We start from the raw sequence: 15,186 nt of genomic DNA on the forward strand, positions 1-15,186 counted from the left end.
TTGATGGGAGCTTGAGTCTGTATACCAGGGAGACGTGCACATTTGTTTCTGATTGAAATTTAATGAACAAATGATGGAAGGGCATTGAGCCCTCAGTGAAAGATAACAAAGTACTTGCCCAGATGCCAGGTATGAGGGAGATCTCCAATAAGGGAGAGCAAGAGCTCTGACATGGCTAACATGGAAAAGGTGAGGAGTGCCTTTCAGAAAAAGCACTGTACACTTACGTTTTTCTGTCGCAGGGCCTCTTTTTTTTTTGTTTTGGTTTTTTCCCCTCTGCATGCACGAAATTGTCCCTGAAAGCAGAAGAGAGATTTTGTTTATCATTTTCCACCCTGATAGACAATCTGCTGTCACTGCCCAGGGGATTAGTATCCCGAGATGGGATTATATTGTAGCCAAATAGGAATTGAGTGGGGTGGATATGGAGTATCAAAAAGAGCAGTGACCCTTTTCCTGGGAAGCATTAGAGCAAGAGATCAATCTGTGGTCATGACACTCAAGCCTTGATGAGTTGTGCATGGAGACCCCAAGTGCAGTTCAAGTGGAAGAAATCTGTAGAGGCAGGGCCAGTGGTGTAAGAGGTAGGTAGGTGGATCCTCTTGTCACTGTTGGCACAGGGCCCCTGCTCCATGGAAGGGGAAGTCTTTCCTCAGCCTGAATCCTGACACTTCTTAGCACCAAGCTTGGGGAAACCTGTGTTGGCACCCCTTTTTGCTTCCCGTCCTCCCCAGGGTCACAGGAAAGACTTTGAGTGTGTGCATTTCAAATTCCCTCTCCCTGGCAAGGGGCCTGTCACATCCCAGCACTCACAGGTCCATCCCGATGATTTGTGGGGGGAGTGCTGGGTGGTTTCTGTTTGATGAGGACATGTTGGGGCCTGAGGGGCCAGTGTCCACATCTCTGGCTTGCTTTGCCCAAAGGTGGCCTGGGTGATTAGACTGATGGCCTCCTGACGTCAGATGAGATCCGTTAAAAGGTATTTATCTCGGGCTTGGGCCAAAGCTGCAGGAGAGATTAAAAGAGATTGAGGCCAAGATAATCCCCTCGCAGCATCCCACTAAAGTGGCTGCCAAAAGGCATGCCACCAAATCTTTTGCCACCCCTGGCCCCTATGCCCAGTTCTGTTTTCCCCATCCAGAGCCCCGTTTGCAGCTGAGAGTGGGTGTGGTGGCCGTGCCATTGGTTTTCCCTTTGCAAGCCCTCTGTGGTGGCATCATTCCTCTTTCTGCCCAGCCCAGGACACAAGTGGCATGCTGTCCCTGGGAAAGCAGGAATTCCTGTGGCTGTGAGGTACAGCAAGCCCTGCCCTGGTGGCTGATAATCCTAGCGTGTTCTGGCTAATCTTCACTTTATTAGTTTGTTGCTGATATAAACAGAGGGAGTCAAATCCGCCCAGGATTGTTTCTTTCCCTTCAGGAGCAGTGTGCTACTCTCTCTTTTCACCCCTCCCCATCCACCTGCTTTGCATTACGTCCCAATCCGATTTCCCCAAGTCTCTGGTGTCTGATTTAATTTGCCTGACGCTGCTCCTGGAATCAGCCCTCCCCCAACCCCTCCCGTCCACAGCCTTCCAGCTCCCCATGGGGAGATCAGTCCTGGGAGAGGCTGAGGAGCAGAGAGGGAGCAGGGGACTTGCTGGGTGGACAAACGAGACTGACTGGAGACTGCAGAGGTACAAGGAGCTTCTGGGCAGCGAGGAGCCATTCTCGGCAAGGGAAGCAGGCTGTGAGGGTCCCATCCAGAGGGGACTGCAACCCACCTTGCTGCACAGGTCCCGGTAAGTTTACTGCCTTGCGATGCCTGAGGTCACCTTGGTGAATCTGGCATTTGGTATGCTGAGTTTCTTGGAGTGATTCTGAGGGGAGGATCCTGATGAACAAGGGCTCATCCCATCAGAGGATGAGGGAGGGTAAGATCACAGTGGGAAAGGAGTTGGGGTTAGCACTGAGGTGTCTTTACAGTGGTGAGGGGGCTTTGCACTGGGATGGGGTTCCTTGTTCTCCACTTGGCAGGTAAATCTCACCAGTTTCCAGACTGGAGCGGGAGGGTAACACCTCCCCTGAGCGACCTGGCACTCACTGCTGGTACACAGCCCTGCGCTCCCAGTGCGCCCTGTGCACACCTCCTTGCAGCTGGCTGCTGTTCTGGGTGGAGAAGGAGCCCTCGGAAAGCAAGGAGCAGAGCAGGGTAATTTTACCCTGACCTTTGATCTCCATCACAGGAGAGAGGGATCATCTCTGTATCCGGCTCTGCAAGGAGCCCAGGGTCACCAGGGCGAGCCTGGGAAGCTAGTCAGGGATTACACAGAGACCCAGGGACACTGCCTATTCATACTGAGTCCTTCTTGCACCTTTTTCATTCACAGCCCTCTCCCAACATTTCAGAGAGCGACCACTCCTTCCTCAGTGTGGGGGAAGCTACCCAGGAACAGATAAGAGGGTCCACCTTCCCTCTTTTTCCCACCCATTACTTGCACCCTTATCCCCACCAGGGAGTGATGCAGGTGACTCAGAGGGACAGCCCCCAGGGAGCAAGCTGGGCCACCTCCATGGCATGGTGCAAGGGATTTGGCCGCTGCTCTGAACAGTCAGGGTGTGGCAGCAAAAGGCAGAAGATGAATGATTCCAGATCCCCCTCCGTCCTGCACCACAGTAGGAGGCATTCCATCTGCTATGAGCAGACACTGAAGGACTCAGGATGGGTTTGGTTGCCCACAAGACAGGAGTGCTGCAGCAGGAATTTCGTTAGAAAAAGCAGGAGGGGAAAGAACTGTCATGTTGGAGAGCAGAAGAAATGAAACGTGATTTCAAAAGCCAAGAGCTGTGAACTGGATGAACACAGCTAAGGCTGAGCTCAGAACAGGGCTGGCATGAACTGACCAAGCCCAGGCTCTGTTTGGCTGTGCCGTGCTTGCTCCTTGGTGATGCTTGCAGGAGGTGCAATGCTGGAACAGTGCTGGTGCCAAGGTCCTCCTGTCAGTAGCTGTGCTGGGGGTTGTGAATTGCTTTTTTCAAAGGCACCTAAGGACTTGGTTTCCTCTACTGCTTAGCATTCACTGGAAAGAGCCCTTACTTCCAGAAAGCACCACGGGTGCACCATTTAGAAGCCTTTCCCATTAAAACTAGCCTGGGCACCCACCATGAGCAACTGTGAGCTGATCCTTAGATCCACAAGAAATGTGTATCCCTAAGGTCCTGCTGGTCAAGGAGGAAACCCCATTTCCCTTTCCTCTGTTCTTCCCCCATTTTGTTCCTCCCATTTCCTGCCCTAAATTTACATGACCATAATGAGCTGCTCTTTTGCACACCTGCCCTGGTCCTCCTGGAAGGCAGCTGCACTACGCTGGGGATCGGGTAACTCGCTCTCCACAAATTGCATTGGGATGTGACGGATGGAGGTGACAGGGAAAGATGGAGCTATTATCACTCATCTGTGGCTCCTTGTGCTTCTGAGACTGAGAACAATTCCCAACTTCATTTAGAGTGTTCCCTCAGAGGGATTTAAAGGTTCAGACAGAATCCTGAGCTGCACCTTCTCTATATTTAGCCCTTTTTATCCGTCCTCGACATCCTGCCCCTGCCGTTTGATCTGCCTATGGCTCCGAAAGCCCCTCATCTGGTTGTGCAGGGTGATGCAATGTTCACAGAGCAGTGAATTGGCATTCCCATGCTAGTGCCAGAGTTGAGAAACAGCTGGAGAAGGGAAGAGAGTGGTAAAAAAGCAGGAGCAATGAAAGGAAGACCGGGATCTGATGGGTAATGAGGAGGACACCTACAGCCAGCTTCACCTGGAGCAGAAATTGGAAGGAAGGGGGAACAAGGTTCCCATCTCTATGCAAGTCTGGGTGGGCAAAACCAGAAGTCTACAAAGACAAGTTAGGGCAGGCAGGTGGACAATGATCTCAGATAGCCAAGGGTGTATGAAATAACAGCCTGAAGAACTTGGGAACCAAGCAAAGGAGGCTGGAAGGAGAGAGTCAGAGGGAAGAGGTTACCTAGCAGGAAAATGAAATCCAGTGCTTAGGATTGATGGATCAGTCCTAAGGAACACTGGAAAAGGACAAAGTGTGGGCTGCAATGGTAGGGTTGGCTGCATGGGGTGGCTGGAAGTTCAGGTGTGCCACTTGGTGTGCTGTAGGCTGTGACCAGAGCTGGATGGAGTCCTGCAGCCTGACTGTACACTGAAACTGAGGGGCAAACATCACAGGATAAGGAGGATGTGCAGCTTCTGACTGAAAGCCGCAAGGCCTTCCCTAGCATCTCCCCACTCTGTCAGTCAGCTGAGAGGTGGAGTGGAATGCCAGCCCTTTCCCAGAGGGGAAGGGCATGAAGGTGGGCTTTCATGGCCAGGGTCACTCGATGAGGTGCAGCTGTGCAGCCTTGCTGCGAGGAGCCCCTCTCACTGCTGCTGTGTTGGAAGGAGAGAGGAAACCAGTGGCATGGCCCCAGCTTGGGTGCTGGTCTGTTCCTATCCTTCAGTGCAGCTGAGGCTGGCAGCCCCAGGCCATGGCTGTGGCATGTTCCTCTGGGCCCTGACAGTGCTGCCCCGGGCTGCCCTCCTGCTCCCTCACCATTTGCTGGGGCTGGCAGCCACATCCCGTGCATGGGCAGTGAGCAGGGAAGAGTCAGCAGTGCTGTGGCTCTATCCAGCCTTGCAGGCAGCAGGCACAACTCTCTCTCTGCAAAATACATCCTGAAATAGCCTCCTGCTGGGATAGCCTCCCAGGAGCTAGGGAAAACCTGTGTCTCCTTCTCTTTCTTACACTCAAAGCCATGCCTCAGGAATCTTTGAACAAGTGAAAACTCACTGTGCCTGGGGGATCAAAGGAAAGCCATGGAGACATTCAAGGGAAGGAATTCTTAAGGGAAACTCAAAGTGCTCTCTCAAGCAGCAAGCAAAGGTGGGACTTGGGAACTGTCTGGATGTGCTTGCCCACAGCAAGAGAGCAAGCCTGGTATGGAAGGACCCAAAGCCTCACTGACCAGAGGAAATGAGGCCTTCAGGCAACACGGGTGGAGCTGATGTGACCCTCAGGGACTAGGAGAAATTCTGCAGATGCTGCTGGAACATTTCTTGGACAACACATGGAGCATATCTGGACACTCACATCTATCCAGGGGAAATGTTGGAGCAATTAAAGATCACGTTTGTCTACAAAAGTGGGAGATGCTGGAATCACTGGTGAAGATTTAAGCGCACATAACAATAAAGAGAGAACAAAAGAGAGATGTTGTATAATGATACAGTGCACCTGCATCTTGAATATGGATTACAGTTCTGGTTCCCTGCTCTCCCAGCAAAAACCATATAATCTTTATTCTGTAAACAACTGCAAAAAGCTCACAGAACAACAGAAGTAATAGGACGTAACAGCTTACACGGGAGGAGTGACTAAGTGTGCTCTGCAGTCTAGAAAAGAGATGGGTATATGACAAAGATGTATAAAATATGGAGGGGTGCAGAGGTGAATAGAGACCAGTTATTTGCTGATTCTTCCAACTCAAAATATAGCTACTGTCAAGTGGAACTAGTGCCACCGGGAAGTGATAGAAGCAGGAAATTCTTTGCAGAGTCTGCCACCCAGCTGTGGAAGTCATCGTCATGGGGTACTGAGGAGGCTAAACTTGGCATGGGCACAAAGATGGTGGGGACGAGGGCACAGAAGAAAAGTCCATCAAGGACTTGCATACAGTAATGCTGCTCTCGCTTTGGACGTCAGTGAAAAGCTGAGGCTGGGCAAGTAGGAGAAGTACCACTATTATGTTGTTCTTAGATCCTTCCCTAGACACCCACCTTCCTTTTTATTTTATTTTGGTTTGTTTGTTGGCTGGTTGGTTTGGTTTTCGTTTGGTTTGGTTTTTGAAACTAGAAGGGAACCCTGAGAGAGGACCTCAACAGCCCCATAGATTTCCTTGGTGGTCAGAGAGTTGGTGGGTCCTGCCTGGTGAGGCCTTGCCTAGGACAAACAGTAGGAGATAGCCAATGGGCTCCCCCCATCAAGTTTCCTCCTCTGGAGCTGAGATGGGCAGCTTGGCCATGAACAGGGAGAAGCCAATGAAGAGGACCCAGGGCTTGGAATGGAGAGGTTAAAAATGAGGGGACAGGTGTGGCCAAAACCTCAGCAAGAGGCTCTGGAGTTCTTCAGCTTCTGCATGTGTATGTGTAAGCAGGATCCAAGACAAAACAGACCTTTGACCAGGCCCAGCACAATCTTCCCAAATGCTAAGGGCTGTGGCCAGATACAGCACGACATTACCGAGCATTCAGCCAAGAAATGATCACTAATCCTTTATCAGAGACACCTACACTTCCATAACTGAGCATTAGTGTCCTATCTAACTCACACCTCTCTCGTTTGATTTGTCTCCCCAGAACCAAGGCTGCCCCACGTGGAGGAGCCACCCCTAGGTCAGAAAGATGGGGGAAATGGAACAGATGAAGCAGGAGGCTGAGCAGCTGAAGAAGCAGATTGCGGTAATGCAACAGTCACGAAACTGCTGAGAGCATCTCTACACCCCCACTGCATGCCTAGACCTTCCTCTTCAGCCACAAACTGGAGCTGGGCTTTCTCCATCTACATACTTGGAGCACTCTGCAGTTCTCCACAGCCCTTTAAACACTAATGGAGATCTTCACACCATGGTGGGGGGACGAGTGGTAGGGGAAGCAAGAGAAGAGGGAACAGGGGTCCCACGAGTGTAGTGAAGCCCCAGGATCTCCTCTGTCTGTGAGACAGCTGGTGTTCTGTCAGGTGGGAGGGTCTATGGAAAGGGTGTAGCATAGTGAACTGGATGCTGAGCAAATTTTGGCTTACCTTCCTGACATTTGACTGCTGTTAAGGTGCCCTAATCACAGACCAGGATCCGCCTGGGCTGGCCACAATCCAAACAAAGCAAAGCCATAGTTCCTACTTCTAGTAGCCCTCAGACTATGACCCCAAGTTTCACTTGGCATTGCCTTCTGCACATGTCTCATCTGCTCTTGTCTCTTCTGCAGGATGCCCGGAAAGCCTGTGCAGACACAACGCTTGCTCAGGTGAGGGACAGGGCTGGCTGGGCAAGCTACCACCACTCTGAGGGGGCTTTTGTCCACTCAGGAAGGAGTTAGGAGGCAGAGATGTGGAAAGCAGTAAAGCTCCTGATAGTCCAGGATAAATTCTTGCTCTCCTGCCACTCTTTCTTCAGATTGTGTCTGGAGTGGACCCTGTTGGACAAATCCAGATGCGGACCCGAAGGACCCTGCGGGGACACCTGGCCAAGATCTATGCCTTGCACTGGTCCACAGACTCCAAGTGAGAGCGCTGCTGCTGATCTGCTTGGTGCAGGACAGCATGTGGGTGTGACGGGCAGGAAGGCTCTGATGGGAAGAGAGCTACTAACATGATCTTGTTCCTTTCTCACAGACTCATGGTCAGTGCCTCACAAGATGGGAAACTGATCGTGTGGGACACATACACAACTAACAAGGTAGGAATCAGGTGGCTGCAAACTGGGATGCTGGAGTGGGTCCCCTCAGAGCTGGTTGCCCTCAACCTGTTCTTTCTGCTGCCAAGAGTCTTGACACAGTTTCTGGTCACCCCAGGTTCATGCCATCCCTCTTCGTTCCTCCTGGGTCATGACCTGTGCCTATGCCCCCTCTGGCAATTTTGTGGCCTGTGGAGGCCTTGACAACATGTGCTCCATCTACAGCCTCAAGTCTCGTGAAGGCAACGTCAAAGTGAGCAGGGAGCTCTCAGCCCATACAGGTGTGTGCACTGCCTGCCTGCAACTGGGTGCCCCCTGCTTCCAAACTTCACCCTTCTATCCCTGCCCCTTTTCTCATATTTGCTTGTTCCTGCTTCCCAGGATACCTCTCCTGTTGCCGATTTCTTGATGACAACAATATTGTGACTAGCTCTGGAGATACCACATGGTGAGTGCTCCCTTCTGCATCCTAGTGGAATGACCTCTGCTCTTAGCACAGCAACAAGTGCAGTCCTTCTGCTCTGCAGCAGTCCACTCTCTAAGGAAGAATTGCTCCTACATGGGGAGGCCACATGGAGCACCTTAGGAAGCCTGATCCGTTCTTCCTCCCTTGGCAGAACAGATGCTTCTTTTCCCAGCTGAGGCTAAGTCAAGCAGTAGGGACCATGTCATCAGCTCTCACAAAGAACAGAGTCATTTATACCAGGACAGAAAGTGTTTTAATTTTATGTGCAGCACACATACGTTCTCCACTTCTCAAGCCTTGCCCTCTGTGCAAGGGACACCTGCAGAGACAGTGCCTGGATCCTTTTGTTCCTGGTTCTCAGGGCTCACTGTGCTGTGCCTCTGAACAGTCCTGAATCTTTATTCACCCCACCCCATCCCAACACCTGCTTTGGAAGAAGCTTTTGACCAAGGACAGGTGGCATTTCCGTCAGAGATCAGGATTACACAGGGCTCGTTTGCCCAGCTGTGGCGTGGGATCCCATTGAACAAGAGCTTTGCATCTTACGAGCATGGACACAGCAGACCTTTTTCAGCTGTTTGCTATTTTTTATGTCTGTCTTGTGTTTGTGTCTCTCTTACCGTCTCTCAGTATTCCCTTCAGCTGTTACACTTCTGGGAATATGCCAAACCTCACACACCCCCAGCCTTAGTCTAACTCTGCTTTGGCAAAGGTATTGCCAACAACAGCTGTGAAGATATCTCCTGTTTTATACAGCTGACTCCAGGGATGCTCTCACCCATTTTCCCGTGCTGTAGCCATGGCTTCCCTCCTTTTGTCTGCGAGTGGGACAGCTCTTCAGCCCAGCTGTAGGCCTGCTCTGCCTGAGCTGGCTCTGAGACCTTCTCTCCTCTCCTCTCCCCTCCTGCAGCGCGCTCTGGGACATTGAGACGGGGCAGCAGAAGACTGTGTTCATTGGTCACACTGGAGACTGCATGAGCTTGGCCGTCTCCCCTGACTTCAAACTCTTCATCTCTGGGGCTTGTGATGCTACTGCCAAACTGTGGGATGTGCGGGAGGGCTCCTGCCGTCAGACCTTCTCAGGGCATGAGTCTGACATCAACGCCATCTCCGTACGTATGCTGTCTGCACAGTGGTAGGGAGGCATGGAAAATGAGGGGTGGAACAGCTCCAAAACAGCCTTGGAACAAGGTTGAAAGAAGCTGTCACAGTCATAAGGGTAACAGGGGTCTCAGACCTTGGCCGCATGATCCAGGCCGAAGCAGGCAGGGCCCAAGTTCACTGAAATTTGGAGGAGGGGTCTTCCCAGGCACCAAAGCATCCACCATGGTCTGTGGAGCTGAGTACCCTGACACAGGTGCTGGTTCAGCTCTGCTCACAGCAGCTGCTGGGAACTGTGGTTCAGGCACGCTCCAGCAGCCCTGGCCCAAGACACAAGTGAGGCAGCAGGAATACCTAACTCAGCTGAGATCAGCTCCGGACAGAAGAGGTGGGGACTTGGGATCCTTGTAGCTTATCAAATGAGCCTGCCAGCTTCCTGCACTCTGCTGCTCTAAGCACCCTCCACTGACTTCAGTAAAACCTCTCTCAGTTGTCCCGTGGCTACCTTGCCAGCCACATGGTTTTCTGCCGTACCTGCTCCCGAGGAACCCTTTTTTTACTGCTCAGAGCAAGGCTGCAGGAAACAAACATGTATGAGAAGGTTGGGATATGAGGATCAGACAGAGGAAGGCTCTCGTAGGCAGAATGATGCTAGGGGAATAGCAGCTGGGGAATAAACTCAGATGGGGAATAATGGTTGGACACTTGTCAAAGCCCAACCTAACAGCTGGAGTTAAAATAAAGCACTGAGATGTCTTGCAACAGCTCTAGCCCTTAGGCCATTTGTTTTCTTTGAGTGGAAGGGATTTATTAAGCCTTACGAGAAGTATCAGTCTCCCCCTTCAGCAGACTCAAATTTTATGATCCAGTGTCTGGTCCCACCAGGTTTTCCTGCCTCTGTGGCTTCCTGGTGGTTAGCAGGGAGGTGACAAGTTGAGGAATTCCACCAGGATCTGAGGAAAACCTCATTAAAACCTGGTGTGTGCCCTCCCCAGTTCTTCCCTAACGGAGAAGCCATCTGCACCGGCTCTGACGATGCCACCTGCCGCCTCTTTGACCTGCGGGCAGACCAGGAGCTCATCACGTACTCCCACGAGACCATCATCTGCGGAATCACCTCCATCGCCCTCTCCCGCAGCGGGCGGCTCTTGTTTGCTGGGTATGATGACTTCAACTGCAACATCTGGGACTCCCTAAAAGGAGAGCGTGTGGGTGAGTGGCTCTGTGAGGTCCCTCTTTCCCTCCCTGCAGGGCCTCTGTCCCTACCAAGGCAAGGAAAAGACACTTTATCTAACCAGAGCACATGCCATACTGACTGAAACCCAGCAGAGCTCTCTCGCACTTAGGGAGCACACCAGAACTAGGACAACTCTCGCTGGTGTAGAAGAGCTGCTGTTTTTAATGTTAAGGAAGTCAAGCCTTTAAACAACATTGTTTCAAGGGGGACAAGAAGGCTCCTATCAGCTAAAACTGCTCACAACCACCAACAGAATATCCTACTTTCTCCTAGCCTGCCATTTGCCAGTTCCAGGTACTCACAGTGCCACTTGGTGGCCAGGCACCAAGCCAAGTGTGCACCTGGGCTTCCATCCAACATCTTTGGGTACTCTGTGATGCTTATACACAGAACATGCAACATTTTTCTTCCTGATCTGGCCCCTATCCTCTGAAAAGTCATGAAACACAGCCCACCAACAGCACTGCTGTTTCTCAGCCTTATCAACAAGCACCCCCTCCTACCTTAGTCCTACCATCACTCCAGGATGAAAGCAGTTGTATGAGGATTCAGCCAGCCATACCTTCCCAAGAATCCTTTGGCCAGGCCTGTGGGTGGTGGCTGTACACCACACACAGAAGTTCTTCTGCATGTTTGTTCCTATTAGCCATGTGGTGACTGTAACAGGTGGTGCAGGAACAGACAGGGCCAGACACAGCGTGTAGGCACAGCCTGCGATGTGTGTCCTCAGCAGGGTCAACCCTGTCACCTCTCACTGGCCCCTCTTTTCTCCCTGACCTCTCTTCTTTCCTACAACAGGAATCCTTTCTGGCCACGACAACAGAGTGAGCTGCCTGGGCGTGACGGCGGACGGCATGGCTGTTGCCACTGGCTCCTGGGACAGCTTCCTCAAGATTTGGAACTGAGCACGCCAGCAGAGAGGGAAAGAGCAGCAGAAGCACGGCCCACAGCCTGAGCCCATGCAAACAGCATCATCAGATGAGCACAACACCTACCTACCACCCCCACTTGTCTCTAGACACAGGTCACTTGTAGGAGTCTCAGAATGAAAGGGAAAGGAGATCAGGGAGGAGAAGCAGGGGGAGCTGGGGAGGAGGAGCACACACACTGGCCCTTCTCTCCACCTCTAAACAGCCCTGGCAGTTTCCAGCCTTGTGCAGGCTTGAAGACCTGGTCTTTATGTCTCAGGACTTTACAGTACAATTCACACACCCTGCACCTTCCTTCAGACACCTCTACCTACACTGATACCCATCCTCCTCCTTCAGAGGACCCCTCATGCAACACTCAGATCCTTCCCTGATTTAACTCTACGTAACGCCTCTGTGCAGCTGTCCTAGATCCGTGCAGACAGCCCCAGAGACACACTGAGTTTGAGATTTCTATGGCACCAGCTCAAAGAAAAAGCTAGTGTAAATTCGGCTCAGTTCCATGGGGGAACACTTAGCTCGGGTCTTATCTATGCATAAAGGGGGGAAAGGCAGCCGTCAGACCTGCCAGAATACCAGGCAATATATTTATTCTTTTCTTAGTTCAAGTTCTTATCTATGCATAAATGGCAGAAAGGTAGCCCTCCAGACCTGCCAGGATATCAGGGACTATTATATTTATTCTTATTTATTGTCTGCTTCTTGCTGTTCCTTCCCTCTTTGCCTCACTCCTGCATTGTGTGATGACCCTATCTCTCCAGTAGCCATCAGCCCATGTTTTCAAGTCTGTTTAGATCTTCATAGCCCAGGCAAATAAAGAAAGCTCACAGAAGCACTGCAGGCTGTGTTCTTTCCAGCATTGCAATGAGCTACAGCAAACATAACTCCTTTCCTGTGAGTATTGCCTGCTGGTCTCAACCAGTCAACACCTCATTCACAGACCTTGCTTTAGCTCACAGTCCCCAGGGGAGGGTGTTCCTCACATGTTTTGGTTGAGAAGAGGCTGGAGCTGGGAGAGCAAGCTGAAAGAGCATCCTTTTGAATCTTGGATGTTTTAGCTCAGTTATAGGACACAGCCATTTTGTTCAGCCCCTATTCCATTTGTTGGCTCAGAGCAAGATCCTGAAAGTGCCAAGGCTCTGCTAGGGAGAGCTGGAGATCAACAAGGTTTACTAACTTATCAACAGAAGGTCAATATTAATGGACAGTACTAACTATCTCATGTTATTTTGGATCTCACCTATACAGCAGACCCTTGCACAACTCAGTTTCAGGTCAGTGTAGGAGCAGTACAACTCCAGAGGTGACACTGTATATACATCAGTTTCCTGGAGGGAGCTGCAGCTTCCCAGCCCCTGCTGTTGTACACGCAGTCAAGGCCATACCCTTCAGCATGCTACAGGCAGGGGCCAGTGCAGTTTTAGACTAAGGGAAGGCTGAACTATTTGTTCCTGAACCCTTTTCCCAAAGAAAATATTGTACTGGGCAAGCAGAGGACTCCTGCTGTCCTATCAGGATATACAGTCAGCAAAAGTTGAATACAAATTTATTTACTGGAGATAAAAACTCTACAGAAAAGTCAATACAGCTGATATACAATAAAAGGGACAAAGTCTGTGCTGTACATAAGACATGACAAGCTAGGAAGATGAGGGAGAGACCTTTCCCCAGCAGGGATAGGTGAGAAATGTGACCACTGCTCCAGAGTTTCAGTCTATTGCAGAATTTCTCCCCACTAGAAAACTCTCAAAACACAGGAGCAAATTACAGCAAGATCCTGAAAAAAGAAACATCTAGTTCTCCACAAAAGGACACTGTTGGTTCTCTTTGTTCAAGTCACTCCAAGTACAGTTCCCAGATTTAAGGCTCCTGCTCAGATCCACTGTCACTTCTTTCTTCTCCCCAGGGTTCTCCCCCAACACGTGCCTCTTGCCCTAGAGAAATAAAAAACCCAAACACGGAGTGTAAAACACAAGTTAATTGAAGGTTAGGTAATTCTCAGCAGAGTATGTAGCCTATTTTCAGGACATTCAGCTTGGGCTCTCTTGTGACAATGTACAAGAGTGACTTTCTTCTACAGCACTGAAATGGGCAATTTCATGGTAGGGCCAAAGATAGACATTGAACAAGACTTGGAGGCATTTAGGGACAAGACTGACCCACAGAAAAACATTTGTGAAGTTATTGGTCTCCACAGGCCTAGGAGGCCACAATTCTAAACTGGGACCCTACAAGATACAGAAATTGAAGGATTTGGCCTTTTTTTTTCAGCTCAATCTCCCTCCCTCAGTATGACCCATTGAGCTTTACCTGGCGAGGCGCAGGAGCACTGGGAGAATTATCATCTCGTAGAATGCTGAGGGGAGAGCGGCCAGTTCCTCCAGATGTTGCCATGAATTTGTTGTTGGGCTTGTGTCTTATGGGCTTGCTCACTAGTTGACAAAAGGAAACACACCAGGGCATCATGACAAGGCTCGAAGGTCCTGGATTTTAAAATCCTCCTGGCCTTTATGAACTTTGCTTGCCTGTATAGCAAAGACTTACCCAAGGGCTTTGAAGCAAAGGAATCACAGAAAGGTTGATGTCGGAAGTGAGCTCTAGAGAACCTACTCCAGCACCTAGAGCCCATTGTCCAGGACCATGTCTAGGTGTTTCTTGAATATCTCAAAGGATAGAGATTCTGCAACCTCTCTGAGCAACCTGCTCCAGTGCTTGGTCACCCTCACAGTGAAAAAACGTGTTTCCTGATGTTCAGGAGCTTCCTGTGTCCCATTCTGTCTTAACTGCCTTTAGTCCCATCACCAGGCACTACTGAAAAGAGCCTGGCTCTCCCTTCCTTCAGGTATTTATATGTATTTATAAGATACCCCCTTAGCATTTTCCTCTGCAGGTTGAACAGTTCCAGTTCTCAGCCACTCCTCCTAGGAGCAGTGCTCAGCACAGAGCTCTCTGAAGCACAGTCTGTATCTAAGTCTCTCAGCACCACTCAGCCGTAACACAGAGATGTTCTTCCCACCTTTGCTCCATAGCTCTTCCCAAGGAGAAATTGTAATATACCTCTTGGTTTTGAATACAGGCTGAAAACAATTTCTCAACTCTAGACAGAAATGGGTTCGGTAACACAACAGTTGCCCCGGCTGGAGAAGCTTCAGGCGGTGGAACACAGCCGAACTGGGGGATCGGGACAAGCTCTGTCGGGGAGCAAGCCTGGAGAAGGCACCCCAACCAGAGGATGCCGAGAGCCCCGACTCGCTCACGGCCCGTACCGCGCAGCTCTCCGGGCACAGGGAGCCCCACCACCCCCACACCCGGCACTTACCCGAGGAGAAGCCGTGCCCGGCAGGGCGGCCGGGCCGGGCCGTGCTGGGAGAGGGCGGCCTCTCCACGCCTCCGCCCGCGGGCGGGGAGCTCCGCCGGGCCGGCTCCTCGGCGGGGCCGGCCGCTCCCGGAGGCGCCGGCTCCGGGACCGCGGCCTCGGCCCTGAAGGCCTCGCTGAGCTGCCTTCACCAGGCGGTCCACGCTGTCTGCCGGGAACGGAGGGGGACGGGGTGAGCCTCTGAGTCGGGCAGCCCCTCAACCCGCCCACCGCCACGGCGGCCTCACTCACCACTCGACACGGCTCTCATGGGCGTGCGGGAGATGCCAGGCGTGGGCGACCGTGGGTCCCGCTCCTGGCCGGTGCCCGCCGGCGGTTCGGCGGGGCTGGGCTGCGGGCTGCCCGCCGGGGAGCTCACCACCTGCGGAGAGGGCAGCCGTGGAGGCGGTGGGCCGGAGCCACACAAGGGGAAGCGGCGGCGGGAGGGCCCCTACCTCGATGGGGGTGCGGAGGATGCCGGCGGTGGGGGAGCGGGGGTCGCTGACGTGCGCCAGGTGCTTGTTGCAGGGCGCGCCCGGGGTGGCGGGGGCACTGCCGGAGGCCCCCATGGCGGCGGCGGCCGCGCTGCGCCCCTGCCCCGCCGGACGCGCCGTTCAAATCTCCCGCGCGCC

General features: G+C 52.0%; 2 protein-coding genes across 2 annotated transcripts; one reads left to right on the forward strand and one right to left on the reverse strand.

The window, feature by feature from the left end:
• The first annotated feature begins 1,456 nt into the window (after window positions 1-1,456).
• GNB3 (G protein subunit beta 3) lies at window positions 1,457-12,035 on the forward strand. Its single transcript, XM_010396114.4, has 10 exons — window positions 1,457-1,780; window positions 6,376-6,477; window positions 7,000-7,038; window positions 7,188-7,294; window positions 7,406-7,469; window positions 7,585-7,747; window positions 7,848-7,914; window positions 8,843-9,044; window positions 10,029-10,245; window positions 11,069-12,035. Exons 2-10 carry the CDS (start codon window positions 6,421-6,423, stop codon window positions 11,173-11,175), a joined length of 1,023 nt encoding a protein of 340 aa, XP_010394416.1. The 5' UTR covers window positions 1,457-1,780; window positions 6,376-6,420; the 3' UTR covers window positions 11,176-12,035.
• Window positions 12,036-12,728: 693 nt separating this feature from the next.
• Window positions 12,729-15,166, reverse strand: CDCA3 (cell division cycle associated 3). The gene is given in 6 exon segments (XM_039560536.1): window positions 12,729-13,133; window positions 13,510-13,631; window positions 14,519-14,699; window positions 14,701-14,723; window positions 14,807-14,936; window positions 15,010-15,166. Coding segments are annotated over 6 exon segments (711 nt in total). The 5' UTR covers window positions 15,124-15,166; the 3' UTR covers window positions 12,729-12,992.
• Between the last annotated feature and the right edge of the window lie 20 nt (window positions 15,167-15,186).

The sequence above is a fragment of the Corvus cornix genome, chromosome 1, assembly GCF_000738735.6.
Source record: "Corvus cornix cornix isolate S_Up_H32 chromosome 1, ASM73873v5, whole genome shotgun sequence".
NCBI classification, from domain to species: Eukaryota; Metazoa; Chordata; class Aves; order Passeriformes; family Corvidae; genus Corvus; species Corvus cornix.

Bases quoted from the DNA above. Each gene is read 5' to 3' on its own strand.
- GNB3 (XM_010396114.4), top strand. From the start codon at position 6,421: ATGGGGGAAATGGAACAGATGAAGCAGGAGGCTGAGCAGCTGAAGAAG. The intron at 7,470-7,584 runs GTAGGAATCAGG...TGGTCACCCCAG, and splicing joins ACACATACACAACTAACAAG to GTTCATGCCATCCCTCTTCG. The intron at 10,246-11,068 runs GTGAGTGGCTCT...TTCCTACAACAG, and splicing joins CCTAAAAGGAGAGCGTGTGG to GAATCCTTTCTGGCCACGAC.